Below are 25,842 nucleotides of genomic sequence, written 5' to 3'. Positions count from 1 at the left end.
GTCCGGGAGTCGGGTGACTAATCCTTCCGGCCTGTGGCGGGTCACTGAGACGTGGCTTCTGAGGGGCGGGTTCTGCATGGTGATTAGCCACTGCCCCCTAAACCGCAGAGTAGGTCCACCCTCTGCTCAGAGGGTGCCTGTCCATTCTTGGTTCTTCCCATTAGCTCAGTAAGTGCGTGAGTCCCCAAGGGTGGAGAGTGTGACTCCACATAATTGTAGGGTGAAGAAGTCCATCTCTCAACCCTTTTAAAGGGACCCCTTCCTCATCCCTCCCCCAGCCATAATCCAGGGAATACAGCAACCCCTCCCTGCCGCTGGGTCCCTGCCTGGATGCCTCAGCTGCCTGGCATGTGTCCTGGGCCGTCCTGGCATCCATCCGGCCACAAGGCCCAAGGTAGGACTCAGGGTGGAATGAAGTCAGGCCAGTTTCAAAACCAAGGTCACTGAAGCCACAGTTACAGGGAGCTGGCTGTGCTGGCCCAGCCCAGGGATTGCCCTACAGGATGGGATGGGCCTGCCTGCCTGGCTGGAACAGGACCCTTCCCAGTCACACGGAGACGGCCCCCTCTGTCCCGGCAGGCCTGAGCTCAGAGCCCAGCCTCTTTGGGCGCCATAGGGTTGGGGCCATGTCCATCTGGTCCGCCATTGCATCCCCAGCGCATGAGCAGGCCTGGCGCTTCAGCAGCTGTGCAGCCCCCTGAGCCTGTGTGTCCCTGTGAACAGGGTGATGCGCGCCTCCCTTGCAGGATGGTTGTGCCATCACATCACGTTCCATGTGCTGGTCCATCGAGCACTCCTGGTAGGTGAGAGCTGGCTGACAGTGAGGGGCCAGCGGGCACGTGAGCCCGGCAAGGTGTGAGCACTCACGCCTGGAGCCAGGGTCTGGGAGCCAGGGAAACGGCCCTGGTGTCTGAACCTTAAAGCGCTGATGAACTCCTGTCTTGTCACACACTTACATATGGTAAAAGTGCATGTGTGTGCCTGACGTACCAGCCAGGGGTACTGCGTGATGGAATGTGGCCTGGAAAAGGCAGCATATAAAACCGTCCATGCGCGCTGTGGTGGAACTTATTTAAAAACTGCGCTGTGTGCCCTAACCAGTTTGGCTCAGTGGATAGAGCTTTGGCCTGTGGACTGAAGGGTCCCAGGTTCGATTCCGGTCAAGGGCATGTGCCTTGGTTGCAGGCACATCCCCAGTAGGGGGTGTGCAGGAGGCAGCTGATCGATGCTTCTCTCTCATCTATGTTTCTAACTATCCCTGTCCCTTCCTCTCTGTAAAAAAAAATCAATAAAATATATTTTTTTTAAAAAAACTGCACTGTATGAGAAGAATCTAGAGAGGGGTGGTGTGTTCGAGTGGAGGGACAGCACTTCACTCTTAAAGAACATGTGTGAGTGTCCTCCATCATCGTTCCTGTGATGAACACCAGCGAAATAGTTTATTTATAAAAACAAAACAGAACACTCTATATTGCCCTGGCCAGTGTGGCTCAGTTGGTTGAGCATCATCCCCTGCACTAAAAGGTCACTGGTTCAGTTCCTGGTCAGGACACTTGCCCAGGTTGTGGACTCAATCCCCAGAGGGGGGCATGCAGGAGGCAGCTGATTAATGTTTCTCTCTCCCCCTCCCTTCCTCTCTCTCTAAAATTAACAAAAGCATTACTAGTATTTTTTGAAAAAACCAAAAACACTATATTGTCACGTGAAAAACAAGCACTCTGAAGCCAGCGCGGCTGGATTCGAGTACCTGCTCACCCGTTCAGTGCTCCGAGCCACGGCTTCTCACCGTCACAGGACAGCGCACTCCCAGCCCAGCGTGGCTTCTAATAAGAATTAAGTGACAAAACGGGACAGTGTAGGTGGCATAGCTTACACAGCGCCTGGCCGTCCTAGGTGCCCGGGAAGCATCCACTGTCCTCCCTCTCTTCCCGCCCGACCCCCATCACCACAGCACACCCCACCACTTGAGTTTATCATCTGGGACCCCACGCGCCTTTGTGACTTGTGCTTTCCTTCCCTCAGAGAAAGCTACCGATGGCTCCCTGCAGAGCGAGGACTGGGCCCTCAACATGGAGATCTGCGACATCATCAACGAGACGGAGGAAGGGTAAGCCGGCCAGAGAGCCCCCACCCCATCCCTCCACCTCTGTGCGCAAAGGCAGACCACCGTGTGCCCCTCGGGGCCAGGGGGCTGCAGAGGCCATCTGAGCCCCACCCCAGCAGGAACACGCATTTTGGAGCCATGGTCCCGTCAGCCCTCCCGGCAGATGGGTGAGAGGCTGGAGACGCCAGGTGTGCGGCTGGCCCGTGGCCCCAGACGCTCCCGCCCATTCAGCCTCCCGGCCGCACCCCAGCCGGGCAGGTCTTCCCAGGCCAGGCCAGCTGGCAGCTCAGATTAGGAGGCGCCCACGTACCTCTCTGCATCCTGTGGGCTGGAGTGTGTTAGGGACTCCGGCTTCCTCAGCGAGCAAGAACAGACTTTCGTTTCCTTAACGTGTGAAACCACAGGGAGGGCCGGGATCACGGGGAGGGCAGTGGAGATGACGCAAAACTGAGTGAGCCGTGGCCAAGCATTTTCGGGGCGCGGGCCACGGTGCCCTGCTCAGCGCCCAGGGGCCCTGCCGAGCTTGCACTACGGGGTATGGGGGAGGCACCACGGTGCTGGCTCCTGGTCTCTGACTCGCTGGCACTGACCAGCTCTGGACCTGGGCAAGTCACTTTAACTCTTTCCAGTCCTTCTAGCCATAAGCCCACAGCCCTGAGGGGAGCAGAGCGGGGATGCTCGTCCACTGTCCTCAGAGAAATCCAGGAAGGGTGGGGAGAGGCGTGGCAGGCACCCAGCAGGAAGGGCAGCCCGGCGCGGCCTCTGTTGTGGAAAATCAGGGGCAGCAGTTGGAGCAGGATCTTGTTTCCCTCTCCGTTCTTCACTGGGAGTCCAGTTGTCCTGTGGGGGTCCTCTCAGCCTGGCCGCGCTGTGTGATAGAGGAGCAGGCGGGGAGCGGGCAGGGGCACCCAGCTCGGAGCCCAAGAGGGGCTGTGGGCGACTGCATCAGGCAGTCAAGACCATTGGGGAGAGCTGACATCACGGTAGGGTCCTTGCAGACTGAGAAGGGCTCAGACACACCCCCTCAGGTGCGTGCTGTCGACTTGAGCACCTGTATTTCAGGCTCTGCACGAGGCCTGGGGACCCAGCAGTGAGCAAAGCGGGCGTGACCCTCGCCTCCCTGAGCTTGGCGTCTAGATTCAGTCTCTTGCCCACTCCTCCTTGGGTGGTGGCCTCCTTGTCATCCACTCTGGGCTCCTAGCAGAGTGCTGGGCACACAGTAGGCCCACAGCAAGGGCACACACACCAGAACTTCTGATCCCAGTGCCATGCCCTTTCTCTGGACCACTCTGTGAGAAGTGGGGACAGGTCCCTTTGGAGCTGAGGTGGCCACAGGTGAACGGCCCGCCAGGAGCGGACATCAGCTTCCCCCCAGGAGGAGCCCGAGGGCGAGGAGCTGCGCCTGGGTTTTGGGCTGCAAATTGCCTCAAACTTTTGGGATGGGCCCCACAACCCCGAGTGTCCTCTGTCACAGCCTGACAGCCTGCACGCTCAGCCCCTCATGGAAGTCGTTCCCAGGAAGGCTTTCCTGCCGCCTCCTCTCCTGTTGGGTGACCCGTGTCAGGGTTCCCGACTGCCCTGACTTGCCCCGAACTGGTGAGCACTGAGAGGCAGGCAGACGCCTGGTCAGACAGCAGGGCAGGCCCTCACAGCCACGTGCTCATGCTCCCACAGCCTCTCCCGCGTGCTGGGCCCTCGTCCCTGCCCTCTAGGAGGCCTCTAGCCGCGGCCCCGTCCGTGCCGCGTGGCTGTGCACGCAGGGAGGTGGAGGACGGGGACAGCATTGTGGCTCTGGAGTTGGGGGTCACAAAGGCTTTTAGGGAGGAGTGGTCGGTCTGGGCAATATATCGATGTCACCTGTTCAGGGCTGAGGGGCAGGAGCAGGGGTGAGGCATGGGGGTGGCAGTAAAGTACAGACGGGACAGGAGAGCTGCCACCAAGGTCTTCAGGCGCCCTCTGCACGGAGGTGCATCCACCCTCCCACCTACCGTGCCTCGGCCCCTCCCTTCCCCCCGCACTCAGGGTGCCCATCTTTCCTGCTTCCCACCCCCGGGCCCTGGTCCAGGCGCTTGCCTCTGTCTCACCCGCTGCCCTGCTCCCCACAGTGGGCTCCCTCTCATCCTTCTCACTCAGCTGTAGTGCCACCTCCTCGGAGAAGACTTCCCCACCCTCCCACACCCACTCGCTCTACCCCGGGACCCGCTCACTTCCCACCTGCGCCAGGCTCCACAGAGCATGTGACCTTCTGTGGAGCAGGGCCGTGTGGGCTTGTTCACAGTGTGTCCCCAGTACCCAGGTGAGGGAAAGGATGGGCGGGCAAGGAGCTGGCAGGACGGGCATTAGGGCTCTGCCTACAGTCACAGGTTCTTCACTTCCATCTGCACCCCAAGCCCCTGGGGCGTGGTGAGCACGCACATCCCCTCAGGTTCCGTGCAGGGGTCAAGAGTGGGGTCAAGGTTCTGGGTTTTTAACCAACACTCACATGTCCCCCCTCAGGAGGTCTGGGGGCCACACACTGAGAGTCCCTACCACGGATATTGGAGATCTACCCGAGGACTCTGGTGGGGCGGGTGGTGTGATGTGATTAGAGGCTGGACACACAGCAAACAGGGACAGGAGCAGGGAGGCGGCTCATAGGAGCCGTCCCATCTCCAGAGCCCCTGATCTCAGGCCGGCCCCTGCCTCAGCCATCCCTCCTCTTTTCCTCTGTCCAGTCCCAAAGATGCCTTTCGAGCAATAAAGAAGAGGATCACGGGGAATAAGAACTTCCATGAGGTGATGCTGGCTCTCACGGTGAGTGCCCCGTCTGGCTGGCTTGCTGGCCATGGCCAGACCAGGGTCCACTGGGGTTGGCTCCCCAGGCCCAGCAGGACACCTAGCCACTGGCGGCCCCTTTTCCAAGGGCTGGGAAGGAAGGGTCCTGGGCAAAGTGCTGTCCTGACTACACTGCTGGCGGGCACAGAGTGGCAGGAGGCCATTTGGGGAAAGTTCTCTCCAGCATACTGGCTGGTGAGCGAGCAGGCACATGGAGGCCCGTCCCTTGGAACCAGCCGTGGAGAGCCCGGGCCAGAGGGCCTGCGGGTGAGCCCACGCTTCCCCAGGGCAGGAAGCCTGGCAGGCGCAGGTGGGTGCTGATAGCGCCTGGATGTCCCACCTGAAAAATGAACATCAAACAAATTCTGGTGGCTGAGGACAGCCCTTGCCCCCAACAGGACGAGCCAGGCATGAGTGGGCATCCTGGCTGTCAGGGCGGGTTTGCTGGGGAGTGGGGCTGAGAGCTCTGTGCCAGCCTCCGCCACAACAGCCTTATATCCAGGTGAATCCGCTGCGCTGAAAAGTAAAGGCAGCTGCTTCCATGAATAGGAACAGGACACTTGGAGGGAAGCTCTCCACCGCAGGGTCCACCTGATTGAAAGTCCTCTTTGGTTTCCACCTGGAGAGCCACCTCCCTCCAGACTGTACTCAGCTCAGAAAGAGCATAGGACAGGGTTCTGTGGGTACCGCGGCCACTTAGCGAAGGGCCTCTGGCCAGCACACCGCCCTCTGCCCCGCCAGTGAGCCAGCCCGGATCCCACATCGTCCCTGCTTCTCTGAGGGCCGGGTCTCACCTCAGGAGGCTCCATCCTCTCCCAGGCTGCACTCTGGGACATCAGCCGAGTGGGAGGGTGGGGCCCGGGGTGCTCCCCTCCTCTCACGGGTGCTCACGGCACCTCCCGGCCTCCAGGTCTTGGAAACCTGTGTCAAGAACTGTGGGCACCGCTTCCACGTGCTGGTGGCCAGCCAGGACTTCGTGGAGGGCGTGCTGGTGAGGACCATCCTGCCCAAGAACAACCCCCCCACCATTGTGCACGACAAGGTGCTCAACCTCATCCAGGTGCGTGCTAGCGGGCGGGCGGGCGGGCGGGCGGGTGGGGAGAAAGGTGCCGCTGCTGCCGCCTTGATCTGTTTCTTGTTTAGGGCCACCTTGGCTGTCTACTGATTGGACGTTCAGAGTGTGGGGAGACTTGTCAGCATTGGGCCTTGCTGTGGAGTGGGGTGTCGGGGTGATGTTGTAAAAGGACCAGCAACTCGGGGCCAGAATTGCTGTTCTCTGGGACAGGGTAGGCGAGCTTAAAAGGGCTTCAGGAACAGTCTTTACCGGCCATGTCCCTTTGTCCCCTCAGTCCTGGGCCGACGCGTTCCGCAGCTCCCCCGATCTGACTGGTGTCGTCGCCGTCTACGAGGACCTGCGGCGGAAGGGCCTGGAGTTCCCAATGACTGACCTAGACATGCTGTCGCCCATCCACACACCCCAGAGGGTGAGGAGACTCGGGGACAGTGGGGAGGGGAGGCAGGAGCCGTCACCCGCTGCTTTCTGCAGCTGCTTCCTGGGGCCCCTGCGGGCCTCACTGATCCAGTCGTTTGTCCTCTAGACCGTGTTCAACTCAGAGACACCGTCCGGACAGAATTCTGCGGGCACTGACACCTCTCATCGGGGGGACCCCAGCCAGCACGTGGCTCCTGTGTCCACCCCAGCTGTACTCCCCAGCGACACACCCATAACGCCAACCCCTGAGCAGGTAAACGAGCCAGGGTCAGAGCCCCGAGGGGCACGGTGGAGGCTGCCTCCTCACGTGTCAGGGAAGACCCCCTGTCGGAATGAAAGGGACTGTGGGGCCTCTGCTGGTCCTCACAGCCACCCCACGGTGCCTGTTATTCCTCCTGTTTGGACGAGATGGCTCAGAGAGAGAAATTCACTCGCCCAGAGCCACACTGCTCAGCAGAGGCAGAGCTGGGATTCGAGCTCAGGTCTGCCTGGCTGCAGGCCGGCTCTGTCCTGTGCGTCAGCCAGCCTCCAGCTCTGTTCTGGGTAGAGCCTTCAGGCAGCACCAGGGAGAGGAAGTGCCCGCAGGGGCCCCTTCGCCCACAGCAGCTCACTGTCCTTGTGTGGTTTGCTTATGTGCTCACGTGACATTTGAGCAGAGGTTCTGGCTGAAAGCAATTTAAAACATCCACACAAATAATCCTGAAAACGCCTTGCATTGCATCCTGCTGCTTCCCGTGAAGCCCCAAGAAGAGGGGGCATAGTGTAAGATTCCCGGGGGCAGGCCAGGGCCTGGGAGAGCTTGGAAAGAGCACCCTCCTCAGACTAGGGGTCCCATGGCTTAGTCAGCCTCTGACCCTCAGCGTGTTCCTCCTAAAGCTGGAGGCGAGGTGCCCCCCAGCAGCCAGGAGCAGTCTGTGGGGGGCTGATGCTGCTCTCCCTGCGAGGGACGCCCACTGCCAGGCCAGTGTACGCTGGGTGCTTGGTGATCGGCTGCGGGGGTGTGGGACAGGGCCTTGCACTGTCGGGGTGCCCCTGGGAGGTGTTCTGCAGACTTCAGACCCATCATGTCAGCCAAGTGTAAGAGCTTAGCTGCCGAAAGTGCCGGTGAGAAAGGCACAGGTGATGGAACAAAAGTGGAACTTGACTTTCCAAAGTGCGCCAGCTGGTCTCTGGTACCGTATCATCGGGCCTATAAACCAGCTCCCCAGACAGCCCTTCAGCCCCGACCTGTTTGAAAGAAACTTGTGTACTTTGATATCATAAAATCACCTCCCAGAGTTGCAAATATTACTAGAGAAGTTTTCCTAACTGGACAGATAATTCAAGGTACAGGAAAACTGTAGCAAGGGTTGTAAAATGTATCTACCTGGTTATGACTATAAAGCAGTTTGCCTGAGGCCTGGCAGCTGCGTGGATGAAGACTGACTGCGTCCAGTGCAGAAGGTTCTCACCAAACCAAACGGGGCCGTCTGTGTAGCCTCAGAGCCCGTGGTCTCCTGGGACTCAGTCAGTCTTCGACGCCCAGTGATGTAACTCAGACTCGTAATTGGGTCCCACGTGCCCTGCACTCGCTGGATTTGGGAGCAGTGGTTTTTCTGCTCACACCAGGAGCGCTCATTAAAGAGGCCAAATGTAGCAAACATATTCCGGGTTTGGAAGGTGATAGTGAACCGTGGTGAATGCACCGCCTGTGTCTGAACACTGCGCTTCGTCTGGGGTAATGATAGTTGTCTCGTAAGATGGTGGTCAAGTTTGTTTGTTGTTGTTTTTTTATTTTATTTTTTATTTCAGAGAGGAAGGGAGAGGGAGAGATAGAAACATCAATGATAAGAGAGAATCATTGATTGGCGGCCTCCTGCTCAACCCCCACTGGGGACCAAGCCTGCAGCCCAGGCATGTGCCCTGACCGGGAGTCAAACCAATGACCTCCTGGTTCATAGGTCGATGCTCAAACACTGAGTCACGCTGGCCAGGCATGGTGGTCAGGTTTGATTAGCGATGTACGTTATGCGCTGAGGCACTTCTAATCGGTGGTTGGTAAAAGGTAGCTGCTATCACAGGCATCATAAATTTACATGGTGACATTCAGATTCTGAAATCCACTCGGTCACCTGATTTAGAACAAATGAGTGTTTCCCAAGGCGTAAGCCACTTAATACGAGACCCACGAGGTGTTCCATGATCAACGAGGTCTTCAGCCAGATGAATTTTGGAGCTTCCGTCCTGGTCTCTGGCCACCCACAGTGTGCACCGCGCTCAAAGGAGACCGGCCCCCACAGAGCCCCCAGCTTCAGACGGGGCCACTCTCTGCCCCCTCACCCAGGTGAAGGGACTGCAGCCTGATTACCACGATCCCCCAGCCAAGACCTCCGGCTCTTGGATCACTGAGAACCCCAACAAGTGCTAAGTCTGCCTCGTACTCCTAGGGGGGGCAGTACTGGGACTCATCCTCAGAGGAGCCTGGGACACACAACCACAAACAGACCAGGAGCAAGACAGAAAGCCTAGGGGAGGAGAGAGGGAGAATCCCATCCCGAGGGCGGCGCCGCTGACTGTCCTCTCCGGGGGAAGGCCCTGTGGGCCTCGTTAGCTGCCCGTGGGCCCAGGAGCTCTGGAGCTTCCAGCGGGCTCTGTGGTGCATCCGCCCTCCACTTCTCCTTTCGGCCTCCCTGCAGCAGGCTCCCCAGTTTGGAGATGATAACGGTTGGTAGAGCCTCTGTGAGGGGGGCGCCGAGTGAGGGTGCTGGAGGCCAGCTCCTCTGGGCACCACACCCAGGCTGGTGGCGCCAGGCTCAGGCCCCGTGGGCGGCATCGGCTGCAGGCCCCTGGCCTCTCTCACCGGGCGACGGTGTGTTTCAGATCGGGAAGCTGCGCAGCGAGCTGGAGATGGTGAGTGGGAACGTGAGGGTGATGTCGGAGATGCTGACGGAGCTGGTGCCCACCCAGGCAGAGCCCGCAGACCTGGAGCTGCTACAGGTGAGCCCGCATCCGCCCCCAGTGACTGTGCTCATGTGACCACACACATTCCCTCCCACCCACACTAGTTCCCATGCTTGCTCTGAACCCCTTCATCACACAGGAGATGTTAACACCACGGACTTGGGACTCCATCAGATTGGAATTCAGAATAGCTCCTCTGCCTCAGTTTCCTCATCTGTAAGATTGCTCTCTAACAGTAGCCTTCATGGTACAAGTTTGGCAATGAGACAAGGTTTACCCACTGTGCCTGGTCCGGAGTAAGCTGTGGATAAATGGTATTGAGAAAAAGCTGGTAGGTGAGATTTCCACCTTTCAGATTACAAGCTTGGCAGGCCGGCATGAGAGAGCAGCTGGTGTTGGGGCTGAGGCAGGTGGGAGCTGTGGGTCTTCGCTCCTGTGGGTCAGGAGATTTTCCACAGTCACATCCCCAGCTGGTGAGGGATGAGGGTCAGGCACTGAAGCAGGAGGAGCTGGGTTTGGGGAGAGGCACCTTCCCCAGGAAGGTCAGTTCATAGAGGCACCGAGAAAGCTGGGGGACCCCAAGGCCCAGGAGCCACAGAACCCATGAGGGGGTGATGGGGTGCTTGGTGTGATGGTCTCATTTTGTGTCTGTCTTCACGCTCCCGAGGGCAGGGCTAACCTGAGCTGACCGGGTGTCCCTGCCCTATGTCCTCCCTCCGGGGGCAGGAGGAAAGGCGGATTCTCAGAGTTGAAAGGACATGTGACTGTGAAGACCACATGAGGGCTATGAGAGAGGCGTGAGGGAGCTAGGAAGCGCAGGGCTGCTGAAGTGCAGTTAATTTTGTGTGTCCCAAGCCCGGGCTGTGGGTGTGAGTGATTGCTGGAGCAGGCGGGCGAGGTGCCCCAGGGACCTCGAGCACTTCCCAAGTGCCAGGCTCTGATGTGGACGCTTGATATACATTCACTTACTTAATCTTCACCCTCTCCCGTGAGGTAGGGACTCTTATCCCCATTTTCCAGGTCAGCAAACTGAGGTAGAGAGGTCATGTGATGCGCCCAGGGTCCCATGGCTGGTAAGCAGCAGAGCTGGGATTGGAGCCCAGGGCCCTGGCTCCAACTGCTGCTGTTGAGCAGACAAGGAAGTAGAAACAAAGCCGTAAGTGTTCTTGGTCGTGGAAGGAAGCGAGGGGAGGCCCACCGGATGTTGAAAGTCACTCGAAAGGCAGATAAGGAAAGCCCAGGAGAAGCCCTGACCTAGGAGGGGGCGGTTTAAAGGGTCCAGAAAGATCCAAAATCAGTATTGGACAGCGTCTGGTCTCAGTGATGCCTCCCGGAGAAAAGGGCTGGTGTGGTTGGAGCGTCATCCCACACACAAAATGGTGGTGGGTTCGATTTCTTTTCAGGGCACATACTTGGGTTTCCAATCGATGTTCCTGTCTCACAACAATGCTTCTCTCTCTCCCGCTCTCTCTCTCTTTCTCTCTCTCTCCCCCTCCCTCCCCCTACCCTCCTCCCTCTTCCCCTTCCTTCCGCTCTAAAAATCAATAAAAAGCATATCTTCATGTGAGAAAAAAAATTAATTAAAAAAAAAAAATTTTGTCCTAACCGGTTTGGCTCAGTGGATAGAGCGTCAGTCTGCGGACTGAAAGGTCCCAGGTTCAGTTCCAGTCAAGGGCATGTACCTGGGTTGCGGGCACATCCCCAGTAGGAGGTGTGCAGGAGGCAGCTGATCGATGTTTCTCTCTCATCCATGTTTCTAACTCTCTATCCCTCTCCCTTCCTCTCTGTAAAAAATCAATAAAATATAAATTAAAAAAACAACCTGTGTTTAAAAAAAAACACAAAACTTTACTTTTTTTAAAAAATACTCCAGGTTCTTTTCTTTTTTTTCTTTTTATTGATTTTTTACAGAGAGGAAGGGAGAGGGATAAAGTGTTAGAAACATCGATCAGCTGCCTCCTGCACACTCTCTACTGGGGATGTGCCCGCAACCAAGGTACATGCCCTTAACCATAATTGAACCTGGGACCCTTGAGTCCGCAGGGTGACGCTCTATCCACTGAGCCAAACTGGTTAGGGCAAAAAAACTTTATTGTTTTAAAAAAGCGCCCATCAGTGACATGATGACTAAATGCAATGTGGGCTCCTGGAACAAGAAATGCGTTAGTAGAGAAACTGGGGAAACGTGAACAAGCCTGTAGTTTAGCTAATAGCGTTGTAACAGTGTTCATGTCGTAGTTCTGACAAATGCCAGACTAAGGAGAGGTTGAGTGAAGGGTTACAGAAAATCAGTACTGTCTTGGCAACCTTTCTATAAATCTAACATCATTCCTAAATAAAAGTATTTTTTTTTAAGTAAGTCTGAGAATAATGAGGCAAAAATTCAAAATGTGGATAATAGTTGTAGTTAATCTGGTTTATTTATTTTTTAAATATATTTTTATTGATTTCAGAGAGGGAGAGATAAAAACATCAATGATGAGAGGGAATCACTGATTGGCTGCCTCCTGCATGCCCCCCACTGGGAACCGAGCCCACAACCCAGGCATGTGCCCTTGACTGGAATCAAATCTGGGACCCTTCAGTCCACAGGCCAAAGCTCTATCCACTAAACCAAACCAGCTAGGGCTTATTTATTATTATTATTTTTTAATATATGTTTTTATTGATTTCAGAGAGGAAGGGAGAGAGAGAGGGAAACATCAATGATGAGAGAGTCATTTATTGGCTGCCTCCTGTACACCGCACACTGGGGATCAAGCCTGCAACCCAGGCATGTGCCCTGACCGGGAATCGAAACGTGACCTCCTGGTTCATAAGTCAACACTCAACCACTGAGCCACACCAGCCAGGCCATTAGTTTATTTTTTATTTTTTTAAATATATATATTTTTTATTTCAGAGAGGAAGGGAGAAAGAGAGAGAAACATCAATGATGAGAGAGAATCATCGATCAGCTGCCTCCTGCATGCCCCCTACTGGGGATTGAGCCCATAACCCAGACATGTGCCCTTGACTAGAATCAAACACAGGACCCTTCAGTCCGCAGGCCGATGCTCTATCCACTGAACCAAACCAGCTGGGGCCATCTAGTTTATTTTTTATGTTTTGGTTACCAAAAATACCCCAGTACACCCAGAGAAGCTGCAGTTTGTTCGGCCAGGCCACCTGGCAGCTCTGTTCTTCACCTAAGCAAAGATGGCGACAGGGGAATGAAGTCTGCATGGACCAGCGTGTTGGTGAATGTGAGTGTGGAACACAGAAGTGGAATTCAGAGGCTCGTTTGCGGAGCCCCTGAAGCTGCTCTGTGGAGCTCCAGTCCAGGGTGGAGTCCGCTCTGCTCTCCAAGGTCACCGGGGGCCAGAGCCCTTCCAGGAGAGGTGGCCTCGCTCTGGTCCGGTGCCCATGCTTGTCCTACTTGCTTCCGCGGCAGGAGCTCAACCGGACGTGCCGAGCCATGCAGCAGCGGGTCCTGGAGCTCATCCCCCGGATCGCCAACGAGCAGCTGACGGAGGAGCTGCTCATCGTCAACGACAATCTCAACAACGTGTTCTTGCGCCACGAACGGTACCCAGCCTTGCAGCAGCCCACTCTCCCTCTCCCTCCCACCTACCCTGTGCCCTGGTCTCCCCACACGCTGACCTCTCATCTCCTCTCTAACACCAGGCGGGCCACCCAAGGCATGTATCCTCAGCTGTCTTCTTGCAGCGTGGGCATGCATGCCCCGCCTTCCAATACCTCTCCTCTCCTCGCCAGTTAGCCCTGCCCAGTGTCCCTGCGTCCAGCCCCCGGAGAGGGCAGCGGTGGTAGCTGAGCGTGTGGGCCCTCAGCCAGGCAGGCTGGTCTGTCCTTGCTCACTCCACCTCTGCCTGGCTCTGGGGCCTCGGACCACTTACTGACTTAATTAGGGCTCTTTGACTGCAAGTACACACAGCGTTTCCGGCTGACTTAGAAAAGGAATTGATTGGATGAATAGCCTCTATGAAATGCATAGCATTTCGTGTCCAAAGGAGAGTGAACAGCGAGGCCTCCCAACAGAGCAGGAGGGACAGACAGATCCTAGGGCAGCTCAGGGGTCTCTGGGCAGAACCTCCTAAACCAGCGATCACCAACCTTTCAGACCTTACAGACCACCGGTTGGTGACCGCTGTCCTAGACCACGTCCCCAAGGTGTCACCATCAGTAAATGGGTCCAAATGCTTCTTCACCTTGTGTCATTCTGTTCAGGGGCAGGTCCCCGAGAGAAACTGGCTCAGCTTTGCTGTGCCCACTGGTTGGGGGGACAGGAGGGCCCTTTGACGGCCGTCCCACCAGGATCATGGGCAATGGGGAAAGAGCAGGCTTGGCATTTGCCTGGTGGTACTTTCTGTTCACAACCACTCATGCTATGTCTGCTTGATCCTCACATCTGGGAGGCAGGTTCCACTCTCACCCCCCTTTTAACAGACAAGGAGACAAGTTCAGAAGTGATGTAACGTACCCACAGTCACACAGTTAACAAGGGACAAGGCCAGCACTCGAACAGACCCCAGACCCAGGTCTTCTTAACCCGCTTTGCCCACCGCCAGGCCTGCCGAGGGTGGCCAGTGGCTCGGGGCAGTGCAAGGATGTGTGTCTTTCACATACCACTGCAGGCCCTGGCACACAGAGGTACACAGGTAGATTACTGAGCAACTTCCACAGAAGTCCTCACCTCTGCCAGTGCCACGTGCATCCCATGTCCTCTAGTCTATTCCTATTCGTTTGACGCTGATCGTGACCGGAGTGGCCAGGTCATTGACAATCCAAATTGGGTCGCTTCTGCAAGTGAAAGGGGCACAGTTAAAAGTGCCCTCGGATGCCGGCATCACTGGGTCTGCCCAAACGAGACTCACCACTGCACTGATGCTGAGCCCACGGGTACAGACTAGAGGAGAACGGGGGGACCCACGGCACATGAAGGGCCCTGCCTGGCTGTGCCAAGGCGCCTCTCAGCCTGTCTCCCTGACTCACTCTTTCTGTCTCGTAGGTTCGAGCGGTTCCGGACCGGCCAGACCGCCAAGGTAAATGGCTCTGCTGTCACCAGATCGTGCCTTGTTAACAGAAAAGGAGGGCTGTGCTCATCACCACCCCATATCCTGTGCAAGATGCGCCTTCTTGTCTAGGCTCCTAGAAAAGTCCTCTTCTAGCTTTTTGTTTGTTTGTTTGTTTGTTTTTAAATACATTTTATTGATTTTTTACAGAGAGGAAGGGAGAGAGATAGAGAGCCAGAAACATTGATGGGAGAGAAACATCGATCAGCTGCCTCCTGCACATCTCCCACTGGGGATGTGCCCGCAACCCAGGTACATGCCTTTGACCGGAATCGAACCTGGGACCCCTCAGTCCGCAGGCCGACGCTCTATCCACTGAGCCAAACCGGTTTCGGCCTCTTCTAGCTTTTTATGTCACTGTCCCTTTAAGCTCTGCCACCAGCTGGTGCCCAAGGGTCTGCCCGCCCTCTAGAGGGAGCAGCAGAGCCAGAGGCCAAGGGGAGAAGCCATAGCTGCAGGGCACGGAGACAGCTCCTCAGGCCAGTGCTGCTGGCTGAGGGGAGCAAGGCCACGGCAGGGGCATGACGGTGGGTCTCCCTTTCCCCCAGGCCCCCAGTGAGGCCGAGGCGGCAGCTGACCTCATCGACATGGGCGCTGACCCAGCAGCCACTGGCGGCCTCTCATCCCAGCTGGCAGGAATGAGTAAGTGCGGGCACCCCTGCAGTTCTGGGGGTGCCATCCTGTGTTACAGTTGGAGCTGGAGCCCCCACAGCAGGGTGTTAGCCCAGACCCCACCCCACTGGGGTCCCAGGCTGAACCTTGCCACAAGACTGAGCCTCTGGGACAAGACATGGGACTCTCCCTCACAGCCCACAGTGGCTGAGCCCTCCCGGGCCTCAGAAGACCCGCTGTTCTGAGGTTGCCCTCGACACTGAAGTGTCCCTGGCCTGAATCGCCTGGGTGAGCGTGGGCAAGTCACTGGAACGTCCTGTGCCCTCCTTCCTCCTCTGGGATGGGCAGGAATAGGCACTTCCTCACAGCCGGTGATGAGGACTGAATGAACTCAGGCATAGGTCAGACTCAGAGCAGTGCCAGGCCGGAGTGGGCTCCTGGCACACGTTAGCCATCAAATCATTGACATATCACTGTGATTGGTTTTACTCTTACTGACTGACTGCTTCATGCCAAGCCCAGGAACTCACTCCGAGTGAGGCGGTAGCTATGCCCATGGTCCCGCAGCCAGCAGGGGGCTGCCCCGTTTATGCATCTTGCCCTGTGTGCACCCCTCTCTGTGCTGCCCACCCAGAACCAGCCCTGGGCCCGGCAGGGAGCAGCTTGGCCACGGCGCGTGCGAGAGCAGCGGGCGGAGTCTTACGTGTCTCTCTGTCCCCGCAGACCTGGGCTCCAGCAGCGTGAGGGCTGGCCTGCAGTCTCTGGAGACCTCCGGCCGCCTGGAGGACGAGTTTGACATGTTTGCCCTAACACGGGGCAGCTCGCTGGCCGACCAACGGAAAGAGTGAGTGGCCGGCCCCCTGCGGTTTGGGTCACTCCCCATCAGAGGGGACTCTCTCCCTGAACCCACTTGTTGGTGGGCACACCCCATGGAAGAGCACACAGCCCCCTGGTGTTCCCCCTCAGGGTGGCAGAGTTCCTTCCCCTAAGTCAGTCCCACGTGGCCCACAGAGCCCGTGGCCAGGCGGCAGACTCAGTGCCCCGCAGGCAGAGCTGGATGGGGAAGGCTGGCCTGTATGTTGACCAGCTGCGTGCCAGAATCTCGTAAGATCTGATCAGATGAGGAAACTGAGGCTTCCTCGGTGGGAGCCTGGGTCTGTCTGGTGCGAGGACAGTGTCTGCGACTCAGGTTCCCCCTGCTCTGTGCCCAGTGCACCAAGGCCCTGGGGAGGCAGGGAGGCTCCTGATAAGTCCTCAGGGGCTTGTCCAGTCATTTCCGTCGTTCCAGTCCCTACCATCCCACTCAGGTCTGCCCACTCTGCACCGAGCGGGGGCCTGTCCTTCCATAGGGCTGCCCACTTCCAGGGAGATGCCCTCAGCAGTCAGGGCACGAGGCCAGCACTTGCCTCAGCTTCCCCTGATGGACTCCGTGTAGGCAGGTCAGAAGCGGTGTGCTCGTCCTCAGCCCTTTGCTCATGACCCCCAAGTCTGGGCTGGGGCTGGCCAGATGGACAGCCAAGGAAAGCTCTGGATTGAGGACCCGTCCCAGTGGACACCCAGCTCCCTAGTGGTCATTCTAGGTCTTTGGAAACTGTCAGTGGGCCTCTGAAGAACACAGAACTACCCTCTCCACTCTGGCATGTCCAGGTGTAGCCCGCCTGGGCCCATGGGTTGCCCACAGCCTGCCCACTGGCCGTACCCAGCTCTGGGAAAGGGAGGGCTGATGGGCCATGAGCCACATCCTTATTCAGGCAGAGTCTATAGTCCCAAGCCTAGGGCTCTGGGACGGCTCATGGTTGCCATGGAATTAGGGCACGTGAGGCTGCTGTGCAGGTGGAAGCTAATGAGTCCGGTGGGACCTAACAGCCGGGAGGTGGCCCGCCCAGGAGGCCCCGGCAGGTGGCACACTGGCCACACCAGAGAGCCCTTGGCACCTGGCCCAGCTCGCCAGCCTGGCTGATGTTTGCTGCTACTGGAGCGAGGCCCTAGGAGAGAGAAAAGCACATCAGAACATCCTCTCCAGGACTTGCAATCTCGGAGAGAGAGAGAGATGTGCATACGGACCCCTGCCGTGCAGTGCTGAGTGCTGGAGGGGCGTACCAGGCACTGCGACCTGGACAGCAGGGTCGGGGGCGAGGGTCAAGATGGCCGTTTCAGGCCATGGGAACAGCATGTGCAAAGGTCAGAGGTAGGAGAGAGCAGGGGGTAGGACAGGTGGTCTGACACAGCATGTGCCTTCTCAGGTCATGGGTCCTGCGGGCCCCGAGATCGGCCTCCTCCCAGCAGAAAGTGCCAGCCCCTGCAGGGGCAGCAGTGTGCCCCAGCTCGGAGTTCCCCAGCCCTTTGTTCTCCTGCCTGGCTCCTTCCTTCTGCTCCAGCTGCACCTTTAGTCCTGGTCACCTGACTGGCCTTTCGTCTCCTCACCTTGTCCTGTCTCCTGGGACTCTCAGACGCTCCCAGGCCTGTCTGTCCACCTGGTATCTGGTGCCGGCTCTGCCTCCACTCACCAGCCCCTCTGTTTCTGCTCCAGCCCCGACCACAGCTGGCACAGTCCCGACATCTCCACCTGACCAGCCCTTCCGCTCGGGGCACCAAGGAGAGCGAGGGGGCATCTGGGCCAGCCCGGTCAGGGGTGCCTCAGCCAAGCTCTGCCGGAAGCGGGAGGCTTTCCTCAGCTTCTCCCACATCATCGTTCTGGGGCCACGGTCCACGCCCTGCCCATGCTGTGTCACCCTAAGTGTCTCATGTCCAGCTTCTGGCCTTACAGGGCCCATTTGAGGAGCAGCCCTCCCTCCTCTGTTGGGCATGGACCACAGACACCGGGCCCAGGTCTGCAGCCCTGTCTGGGCTGTGACATTGTCCTTCAGCGGTGGCTAGGCCCTCCCCTGCTGCAGGCACGGCTCCTAGCGATGGCGGAGCTCCTAGCGATGGCGGAGCCTCAGCCTTCAGGGCTGTGCAGGTGTGTGTGAGAGGGAGAGAAGGGGGGGGGTAGTTATTAGGAGAGAACATGCAGTTCTTGGAGGGCAGGGAAGCCTCGGTTTCTGTTTGTTCCAGGGCCAGACGTGCCCTGTTCTGCCTTATCCGCCAGCACCTGTGTGCTCGGGCACAGGGACAGCAGCGTGACGCTCCGCGCCTGAGGGAGCCGGCCTCCCTGGGCCAGGGCTTTGCACCGTCTTTGGCATCGCTTCCTCCTCGTTGCACTCACTGCCCAGATTTAGCCAGGGGCACCCAGCTACTCTCTGGAAGGATGAGGGCACACTGCCCACCGTCCGCCTCGGGTTGGCTCCGGCGAGACCCTGCAGATGGCCGGGCTCCAGCCCGCTGGCCGGGAACGCGAGCCGTGCAGCTGGGCGTGCGCTCGCTCATGGCCAGCTCCCCTGGCTGACTGCACATCTTATGGGGGAGTGGACCCCGGTGCTCTCCCAAGTGGCTGCGTGGGAATTTGGGGGGCTTATTCAAGAGGCCCCTTTAAGTACCACCCTGCGCCATTCCCAGGAGGGTGAATGGGTATGGCAGGCATTCAATGTAACAACTCCAGTTTCCAAAACCCGGAGCTGGTGCAGCCCGGCCTCAGCAGAGGGTGGGTGCTCCCCCGCCCCTCCCGGTGCAGGGATGTCCCTCCCCCTCCCCCCTATCCCCTCCCCCCACCAGTGCCCAGCTGGCTGGCACCCCCAGAGCATGGTTAGAATCACCCTCCACCTGCTGACAGACCGGAGGGCTGGGGATGTCGTGCAGTGAGCCAGCACCAGAGGGCCCCTCACCCAGCCGCCCACCAGTGAGCTTACTCCCCATTCAAACGCAGCCTTGCTCAGAACCACGGTTTGTAAATTATCAGGTGGGAGCTGCTCAAACAAAGTGTCTGTATAGGAGCTCTCCGTGAGCATGGGGTCATTGGCCCTAGTTCTCCTCCCTGGAGTTGGGCCAAATCTGATGTTGGCCCTTGGCGATCTGGTTCTGTCTTGGGCCAGCAGCACCCCCTCCCTCCTCCAGCTCATCCCCGCCTATCCCCCTCCATCACATCCGCGGGCACACCCTACAGCAAGGGCAGCGCTAATGGCATGGGGGCCTCTGTGTTTCAGGGTGAAATACGAAGACCCCCAAGCTACGGACAGCCTGGCTGGAGCCCTGGACGCCCGGCAGCAGAGCACCGGAGCGGTGAGCAGAGGCCCGAGGAAGGCAGAGTGCTGCCCGGGCCTCTGTGCCGGGCCTGGCTCGGCGTGCCCCCTCCCCCCCATTTGGTGCTCCCGTTGGCCCTTTGTAGCTGATGTGCGTGTTCCCCTATCACAGCTGAGGAAACTTAGTCCCCAGTTCACACGGGAGAAGAGTTAGAGCAGAGATCAGACCTGGCTCCCCCCGCATCGGCCCCCCAGCTGTGTCCTCAGGCTGGTGACCACCGTCCTGTACCGGAGCTCACAGTTGTGCCCACAGGGCTGACAATAGGATGCGTGAGCGTGTATTGAAGGTGCTTGGCCCAGACTGAGCTCAGTCAGTCCTCTGCCTCGAGTGTGGACAGAGGGGGACAGAACAGAGAACAGGAGCCGCAGCGGCAGCCCCGCCCCTCCCGCCCTCCGCCTTGCATTTCCTCCCAGCTCCCTGCCTGCCTTCCCACCGTACCACCCCCTGGACATCCTTGTAGTTCCCTTTACCTGCTGGCTGTGCACTGAGTGGCCGTCAGGGGCCAGCACCGAGCAGCTCTGTGGGCGACCCCTCCCCTTGGCCAGAGCTCCAAGCACACTGCCCATCCCTGTGACGTGTGTCTGGGCGCCGTCTGGACAGTGGGACTTCTGTCCCAGGAGGTGGACGGAGTTGCTCCTCGGGAAGTGGTTGGAGATGGCAGGGCCGGGGTGGAGAGGCAGGAGCAGAGGCGTGGCCGGCAGAGGAGAGGGTTGGGGCTTGAGGCCGGGCTGGGTGGGACTGGCTGGAGGGAGGCAGAGCCTGAGCGGCTGCAGGGCTCCGGGCAGCTGGGAGGAAGCGGTGGGCAGGTGTGAGCAGAGGGGCCATTCCTCCGGCTTCTGATATAGAAGGACCCACATGGAAGGGGAGAGCAGTGAGGAGGCTGTGAAAGTGCTCAGCCCACTGGGGTGTGGTGGACGGGGAGCCTGGCTGACCTGAGACCCCCAGCATCTCAGGCGTCCTTCCCAGGTCAGAACAGGCAAGACCTGGAGCACTGGAGGCAGGGCCAGCGGGCACCGGGCTTCCTATGTGCGTTCCGCCCCCCATTTTTCTTTGTAAGCAGTGGTTTGTCCAGCCTGCGCTCTGTACCAGGCCCTGCGCTAAACTCTCTACATCCCCCTCCAGGTCAGCACAGACCCTTAAGGGGCGTCTCCCTTTCAACAAAGCGGAAACAGTCCCAGAGAGAGGCTGGGTGAGACACTGTAACACCTTCATGTGGCCCTGGCACATGGAGAGGGATTTCATCTCTGTGGTGCTGCTGCCCAGGGTCCACCCTTCTGGTCCGTCTGGCTCCAAAGCCAGTGCTGGTACCGAGAGCCCAGGGGACTTGGAGCTCAGCCTTCCTGTCCGAGGGCCGGCATTCTGGCTCCAAGAACCTGGATGAACCGGGCCCTCTGGAAGTCAGCCAAAAGCACCTCCTCTCAGGCCACCTGGCCTCGCGGGCAGGGCCTGACACCACTGCCCAGCAGCACAATCCCAGCCACCCCTTCCTGTTGCAAACCCGGGAGCTACAGCCCAGAGACAGGTCCCTGCCCGGGGCACACGGCAGCTCGGGCCCGCCGAGAGCTGGAGCCGGGCTCCCTCCTCACTGCCTGGCAGTTACTCCGGGAGGAGACCCAGAACTGACCAGTGAGGCTGGGGCATCCCTGGGGGCCAGAGGTTTGAGTCACTTCACCAGGCGAGGGCGGGGCTATCCTCCAGGTGCTCCATCCGGCTGTGGTGAGGCTCTCCATGGGCCCTCAGACGGGACCCAGGCAGCCACACCCGGCATGGAGTCAGGGCCCGCTCTGAGGCAGCCAGGCTGGCCCCGGCTCACCGTCCTGTGAGGTGTGGGCGTGTGTGCCAGGCCCCTGTGGGGTCTGTCCAGGGTGGGAGGCAGAACTCCTGTCCCCCTCGCCCACCAGTTTGCTGGGCCCAAGGAGCTTCCTGTTGCCACCCGTCAACCTGAGGTGCCGTAACCAGTGTTTCTAAGCCCGAGGCACCCGTAGGAATCTGAGAGCCAGCGGCTGGTGGCTGCTGCTCTGCCATCCCAAGGGCGTGTCCAGTTGGACCAGGCCGCCAGCCGCCCGGCCCTGCCCTGTCCTCCCGCCTCCCTCAGCGTGACCCTTTCTCACCAGGGAGGCGGCAGTGAGAAGAGCCTCGGGGACTGGATGGTGAGACAAGGCATGGTGAGGCCCCCCGAGAGCTGGGGCTGTCCCTCGGGGCTCCCCCGGTGCTGCTGCCAGAGGGAGCAGGAGCCTCGGACCCAGAGGAGAGAGGGGCCTGCCGGCCCAGCCCAGCCCAGCACTCGGTGGCCCTACACCCCCCACTCCTGCTTTCTCGGCCTCTGGGGGCTCACTTCTGGCCGCCCAGGCATCCCCTCCGGCAGCTGAGAGCTCGTGGGAGAGGGCCCTGCTGGTGCCGCTGGTGCTGCTGGGAAGGCCCTCCTGCCTCTGCTCAGGGCCTCCTGCTCCCCACGGGGCCTCAGGCTGGGGAAGAGCTGGGGTGGAACTGGCCTGGTTGGAGAGAGGCTCGCCCTCTTCCCCAGGAGCTAACTGGTGGCTGGCATCTTGAGCATCCTCCCACCACCGGCTCACTCGGTCCTCACAGCGCTGGGCGGTGGGCTGGGCGCTGTGTTACTCTGAGGATGAGCCGGTGAGGTAGCTAGCCTCCAAGAAGGAGGCCCGCCTCAGCAGCCCCTGTCCACACAGAGCTTTGTGACGGGAGTGAAAAGTCCCCGTGCGCGGCCCCAGCCCCCCTGAACCCCCAGCCTGGCCTTTTCGGGTCATCTCGGCTCCTCCCTCCACATGGGCCCCTCCGCCAGGAATTCGGTCTGAACGTGCAGGGAGATCAGCTGGCAGCCCCTTCCCCACATCCTGCCCCCACCCTAACCCGCTGGCTGAGCCCTCCCTGGGCTCCCTGCCTTCCGCCAGCTGCCCCCAAGCCTGTGCGCAGCCCTGGGCCTTGCAGAAGCCCCCCCATCCCCACCCCTGCAGCCTGGAGCCTCGCCCACACCCTCGGGGTGGGAGCTGGAGGTGCATTTCTCCTCCTGGCCTGGCCTCTGCTTAGCCCACTGCCCGGCATCCCCTTGCCCACAGCCTGGCACCGTGGGCAGAATTGTGGGTCCCAGGCAGCTGGTCAGGAGCCATCTTGGGAGAGATGCTAGGATCTTGACTCCCAGAAGGGGCGGGCAGGTCTGACACCCCATTTCTAAGTGAGGAGGCTCAGGGAGGGTGACTGCCCCCAGCTCCCGGCCCGCCCGGCCTCACCATCCCCCTCCCTTCCAGATCCCCGTCACCCAGGCCTGCCTCATGGAGGACATCGAGCAGTGGCTGTCCACTGACGTGGTGAGTCGGGGCCGCCTAGCCCACAAGCAAAGGCTCAGGCCCGCTCCTCACCCACCTGACGGGGCTCCCTGGTTTCTCATGAGGAAGAGGCTGATCCTAGGGATGACGGGGACGCGGGGGGGGGGGGGGGGGGGAGACGGCCGGGCATTGCCATGGGACCCTCAGCAGCTGGCCGTGTCCCACCTTTAGAGGAGGGCCTGGCACTGCACCCTCCCCAGCATGCTTCCCGGGGAGGTCCCCGTGGGTGCCGGCTGAGGGCAGTCAAGCAGCCGTGACAGCGCTAGGCTCTGCACCTGACACACGCGGGGAGACGGGGCCACTCAGCCCATTTCACAGATCAGAAGACTGATAGCAGCTGAGCGATGCATGGGCCCTGCCCAGCCCCGCGGCCCCTACCTGCCAGCTAACCTCTGCTCTGCTTTCTCAGGGGAACGACACGGAGGAGTCCAAGGGTGTCACCAGCGAAGGTAGGACGCCCTGGCCCTGCCCGCCCACCCCCCTCCACCGCCCCGGCCTCGAGCCCACCCCAGCCTCTCTCTGTTTCTCTAGAATTTGACAAGTTCCTGGAAGAACGGGCCAAAGTGGCCGATCGGTTGCCCAGCCTCTCCAGCCCCTCAGCTGAGGGCCCCCCAGGGCCCCGCCCCGGCGCCGCCCCTCGAAAGCAGACCCAGGAGAAGGACGACGACATGCTGTTTGCCTTATGAGCAGACTGGCACCCTGCGCCCGGCCGCTGCTCCCACCCCTGGCTGGGCCTCTCCCTCCCTCGGTGTCAAGGCTGCTTGGGGTGGCGTGTTACCCCTTCTCTCCTCGAGGCTGGGCCAGGTTTGGGGAGTGGGAAGGCAGCAGGAACTGGGCGAGCAGGTCAGTTCCTCGTTGGGATCCTGGCCGCTCCTGCCGCCCCCACCCCAGCCGACCACTCTGACTGCTGAGACCTGGATGCCTGGACAGGCAGGCTGGCTGCTTGGGTGCCCCGGTGACCCTCCTGCCCTGGGTGACCCGTCCCAGAGGAGCCCTCCAGAGCCCACACTGCCAGCCGAGGCCTGGCCGGGAGCTGGAAACAGAAGCTTCTGTTGCAACCTCTGGTCCCTTCCCCGGCCCTGCCGCTTGGAGCCGGAGGCTCTGGCCCGCTGTTGAGGGCGGGGTATGTGGCTCAGCTGCTCGCTGTCCAGGTACGAAGCTGCACTTGGTGGGGCAGAGCGTCCGGCCCTGGCTGCAGGGGAGAGTTCGGGGCGTGCCTGGCGTACCTGTGGCCCCACCATCTCCTCCCTGCCTTTCCCCTTCCTCTTCCTCTTCCTGCCCGCCGGGCGTGGGTCCCCCACCTGTTGGTTGATCCTCTTGTACTGGGAGAGGTACCTTTATGTCCCCAATTAAAGGTAGAAAACCACCTGTGACAGCGTTCAGGCGCCAAGTGGGAAGTGACTTCTTGGTCTCTCCAGGGAGGGGGGCAGCTTTGGCGCTGGGAGCTGGGGGCCGGTGGCCATCCAGGGAGGGCATCTCAGATGGCCAGGCGGAGCAGCAGAACTGGCAGCCAGCAGCACCTCACGCCTCACACAGGCTCAGCACACTTTGCCCTGCCAGGAGGCCCATTGCTGTCCCTCTGAGTGACGTTCCTACATGCTCAGGGCACCTTCACGCTGCTCCCGCCCCTGCTGGGGGGGTGGGGGGCAGTTACAGGCAGGAGCACAGTGTAGGGTGGCGGGTGGGGGGTGGGGCTCCTGCAAGAGGAGATCGCCATCCTGTCGGGCACAGGACTAGGCTATACGCAGGCTCATGGGCCGTCACAGCAGCCCTGGGCAGAGCAGTTACCACTCGTCACAGATGCTGAGGCTCGACTCCGTCATGGGCCATGCTGTGACTGGGCCCCTTCTGCGCCTCGTGCCCCCACGTGGACACCAGCACCCATCTTATCTGCTTAGATCATGCAGAGGTGGCCAGGTGCTGGGGACTTTGGCCCTGGTCTGAGTGTCCACCGGCTGTATCTTGCCAGCCCGGCTGCCTCTCCAGCCGGCGTGACAGCAGGTCACACCCAGAGGCCCTTCCTGGGCCGCCGCTGGCTGGCTGCCACCACACCACACGCCCACAGTGTCTGAAGCCACAGCTGGATTCTGTGCTCAGTCCACGTGGTGGAGCAAGGCCCTGGTGCACCTGGGCTCTGTGACCCTCACTTGTGTAACATGCACCTTTGCCACTGTGCCTGCATGGTTGCCGCCTGCAGGCAGTGACTGTGGGGCGTGCACACACTCGCCCACATGCGGTGCGGTCAGCAGTCCTGGTCAGCTTCAACTCCCACAGACCTTCCCAGGGCCGGGCCTGGGAGCCCTGGAGACCGGGCCGTCTCACAGGACAGAGGGATGGGCTCCGTGAGCTCCCTCCCCTGTCCCTCAGCCCCAGCTCTCCACGTCCCCCTCCCTCCCCACCACGCCCAGCTGAGCTGCTGTGTGCAGTGCCTGGCCAGGCCTTTTTACCTCCCAACAGCTCTGGGGAGAATAGTTTTGACCACCGCTTACCAGTGGGGAAACTGGGGCTTGGGGGAGCAAGGACTGGCTAGCCACATACTCAGTAAGTAATGGGAGAGTGGGACCGGTCCTTTACACACGGTCTGCTGGGAGCCCCAGGGAACCAGCCGTGACTTAGGGGCTGGTGGCCCTGTTGATGCTGAAGTTCCGAGTGGCTTGTTCTTCCCTGCGGATGGTATCTGCCGAGTGCCAGCTGCACATAGGGCGTGGGCCTCGGTGCTGAGGATACAGGTGAATGGCTACCTGCCAGCCCTGTTGGGCCACACGGGAGGGAAGGGGACAAAACGGCAGACGTAAATTCAGTAAGTGCCACCTGCTCTGAAATGAAGGGAGGGGAAACTGAGGCAGAGTGATGGGGGCTGGATGTGAGGGAGGGGCCGAGGCTGGAGATGCAGGGTGGCCCCAGCGCAGAGCCCCACAGGAAGGGGACCAGGGAGACCACCCACTTCCCCTGGAAGGGGCAGCACTGGGCATCCCCCCCTAAGGCCCCTCCAGAGAGAGGCTGCTGGGCTGAAGGCAGGAGCATCGCGCTGGCCAGGCTGGGTTTCCTGGCGCAGGCGGTTTGGACCAATCATTCAGCCACAGGAAGTCTCTGGCTCCCACAAAAGTGGGCCAGCTGCTGGCGGGGGCCTTGGCCGTGTGCCCACAGGACAGGATTAATGAGGCACCAGCAGCTCTACTGGGCCCAGCTGCCTCAGAGGCAGCACATGTCGGGGGGGAGGGGTTGAGGGGAGCCCAGCTGGTGGGAGGGCGGGAGAAGGGGGGCCTTGGAGGTAGCCCCTGGGGCCTGGGA

General features: G+C 60.0%; 1 protein-coding gene across 1 annotated transcript in view; it reads left to right on the top strand.

Moving 5' to 3' along the window:
• Window positions 1-23,917, top strand: part of TOM1 (target of myb1 membrane trafficking protein) — a 37,421-nt gene extending 13,504 nt beyond the window's left edge. Inside the window, exons 2-15 of the mRNA XM_059681686.1 lie at window positions 2,023-2,107; window positions 4,819-4,897; window positions 5,829-5,978; window positions 6,268-6,402; window positions 6,517-6,663; window positions 9,270-9,386; window positions 12,784-12,917; window positions 14,359-14,392; window positions 14,971-15,064; window positions 15,758-15,878; window positions 19,114-19,189; window positions 22,474-22,533; window positions 22,961-23,000; window positions 23,083-23,917. Of these exons, the coding sequence (XP_059537669.1) occupies window positions 2,023-2,107; window positions 4,819-4,897; window positions 5,829-5,978; window positions 6,268-6,402; window positions 6,517-6,663; window positions 9,270-9,386; window positions 12,784-12,917; window positions 14,359-14,392; window positions 14,971-15,064; window positions 15,758-15,878; window positions 19,114-19,189; window positions 22,474-22,533; window positions 22,961-23,000; window positions 23,083-23,237 (1,427 nt within the window). The 3' untranslated portion in view covers window positions 23,238-23,917. The remainder of the gene's footprint in view (window positions 1-2,022; window positions 2,108-4,818; window positions 4,898-5,828; window positions 5,979-6,267; window positions 6,403-6,516; window positions 6,664-9,269; window positions 9,387-12,783; window positions 12,918-14,358; window positions 14,393-14,970; window positions 15,065-15,757; window positions 15,879-19,113; window positions 19,190-22,473; window positions 22,534-22,960; window positions 23,001-23,082) is intronic.
• Window positions 23,918-25,842: the final 1,925 nt, after the last annotated feature.

Source organism: Myotis daubentonii, chromosome 2 (assembly GCF_963259705.1).
Source record: "Myotis daubentonii chromosome 2, mMyoDau2.1, whole genome shotgun sequence".
In the NCBI taxonomy this organism is placed as follows: domain Eukaryota; kingdom Metazoa; phylum Chordata; class Mammalia; order Chiroptera; family Vespertilionidae; genus Myotis; species Myotis daubentonii.
Note: the sequence above shows the minus strand (reverse complement) of the source record. Positions and strands in the feature narration are given on the sequence as shown.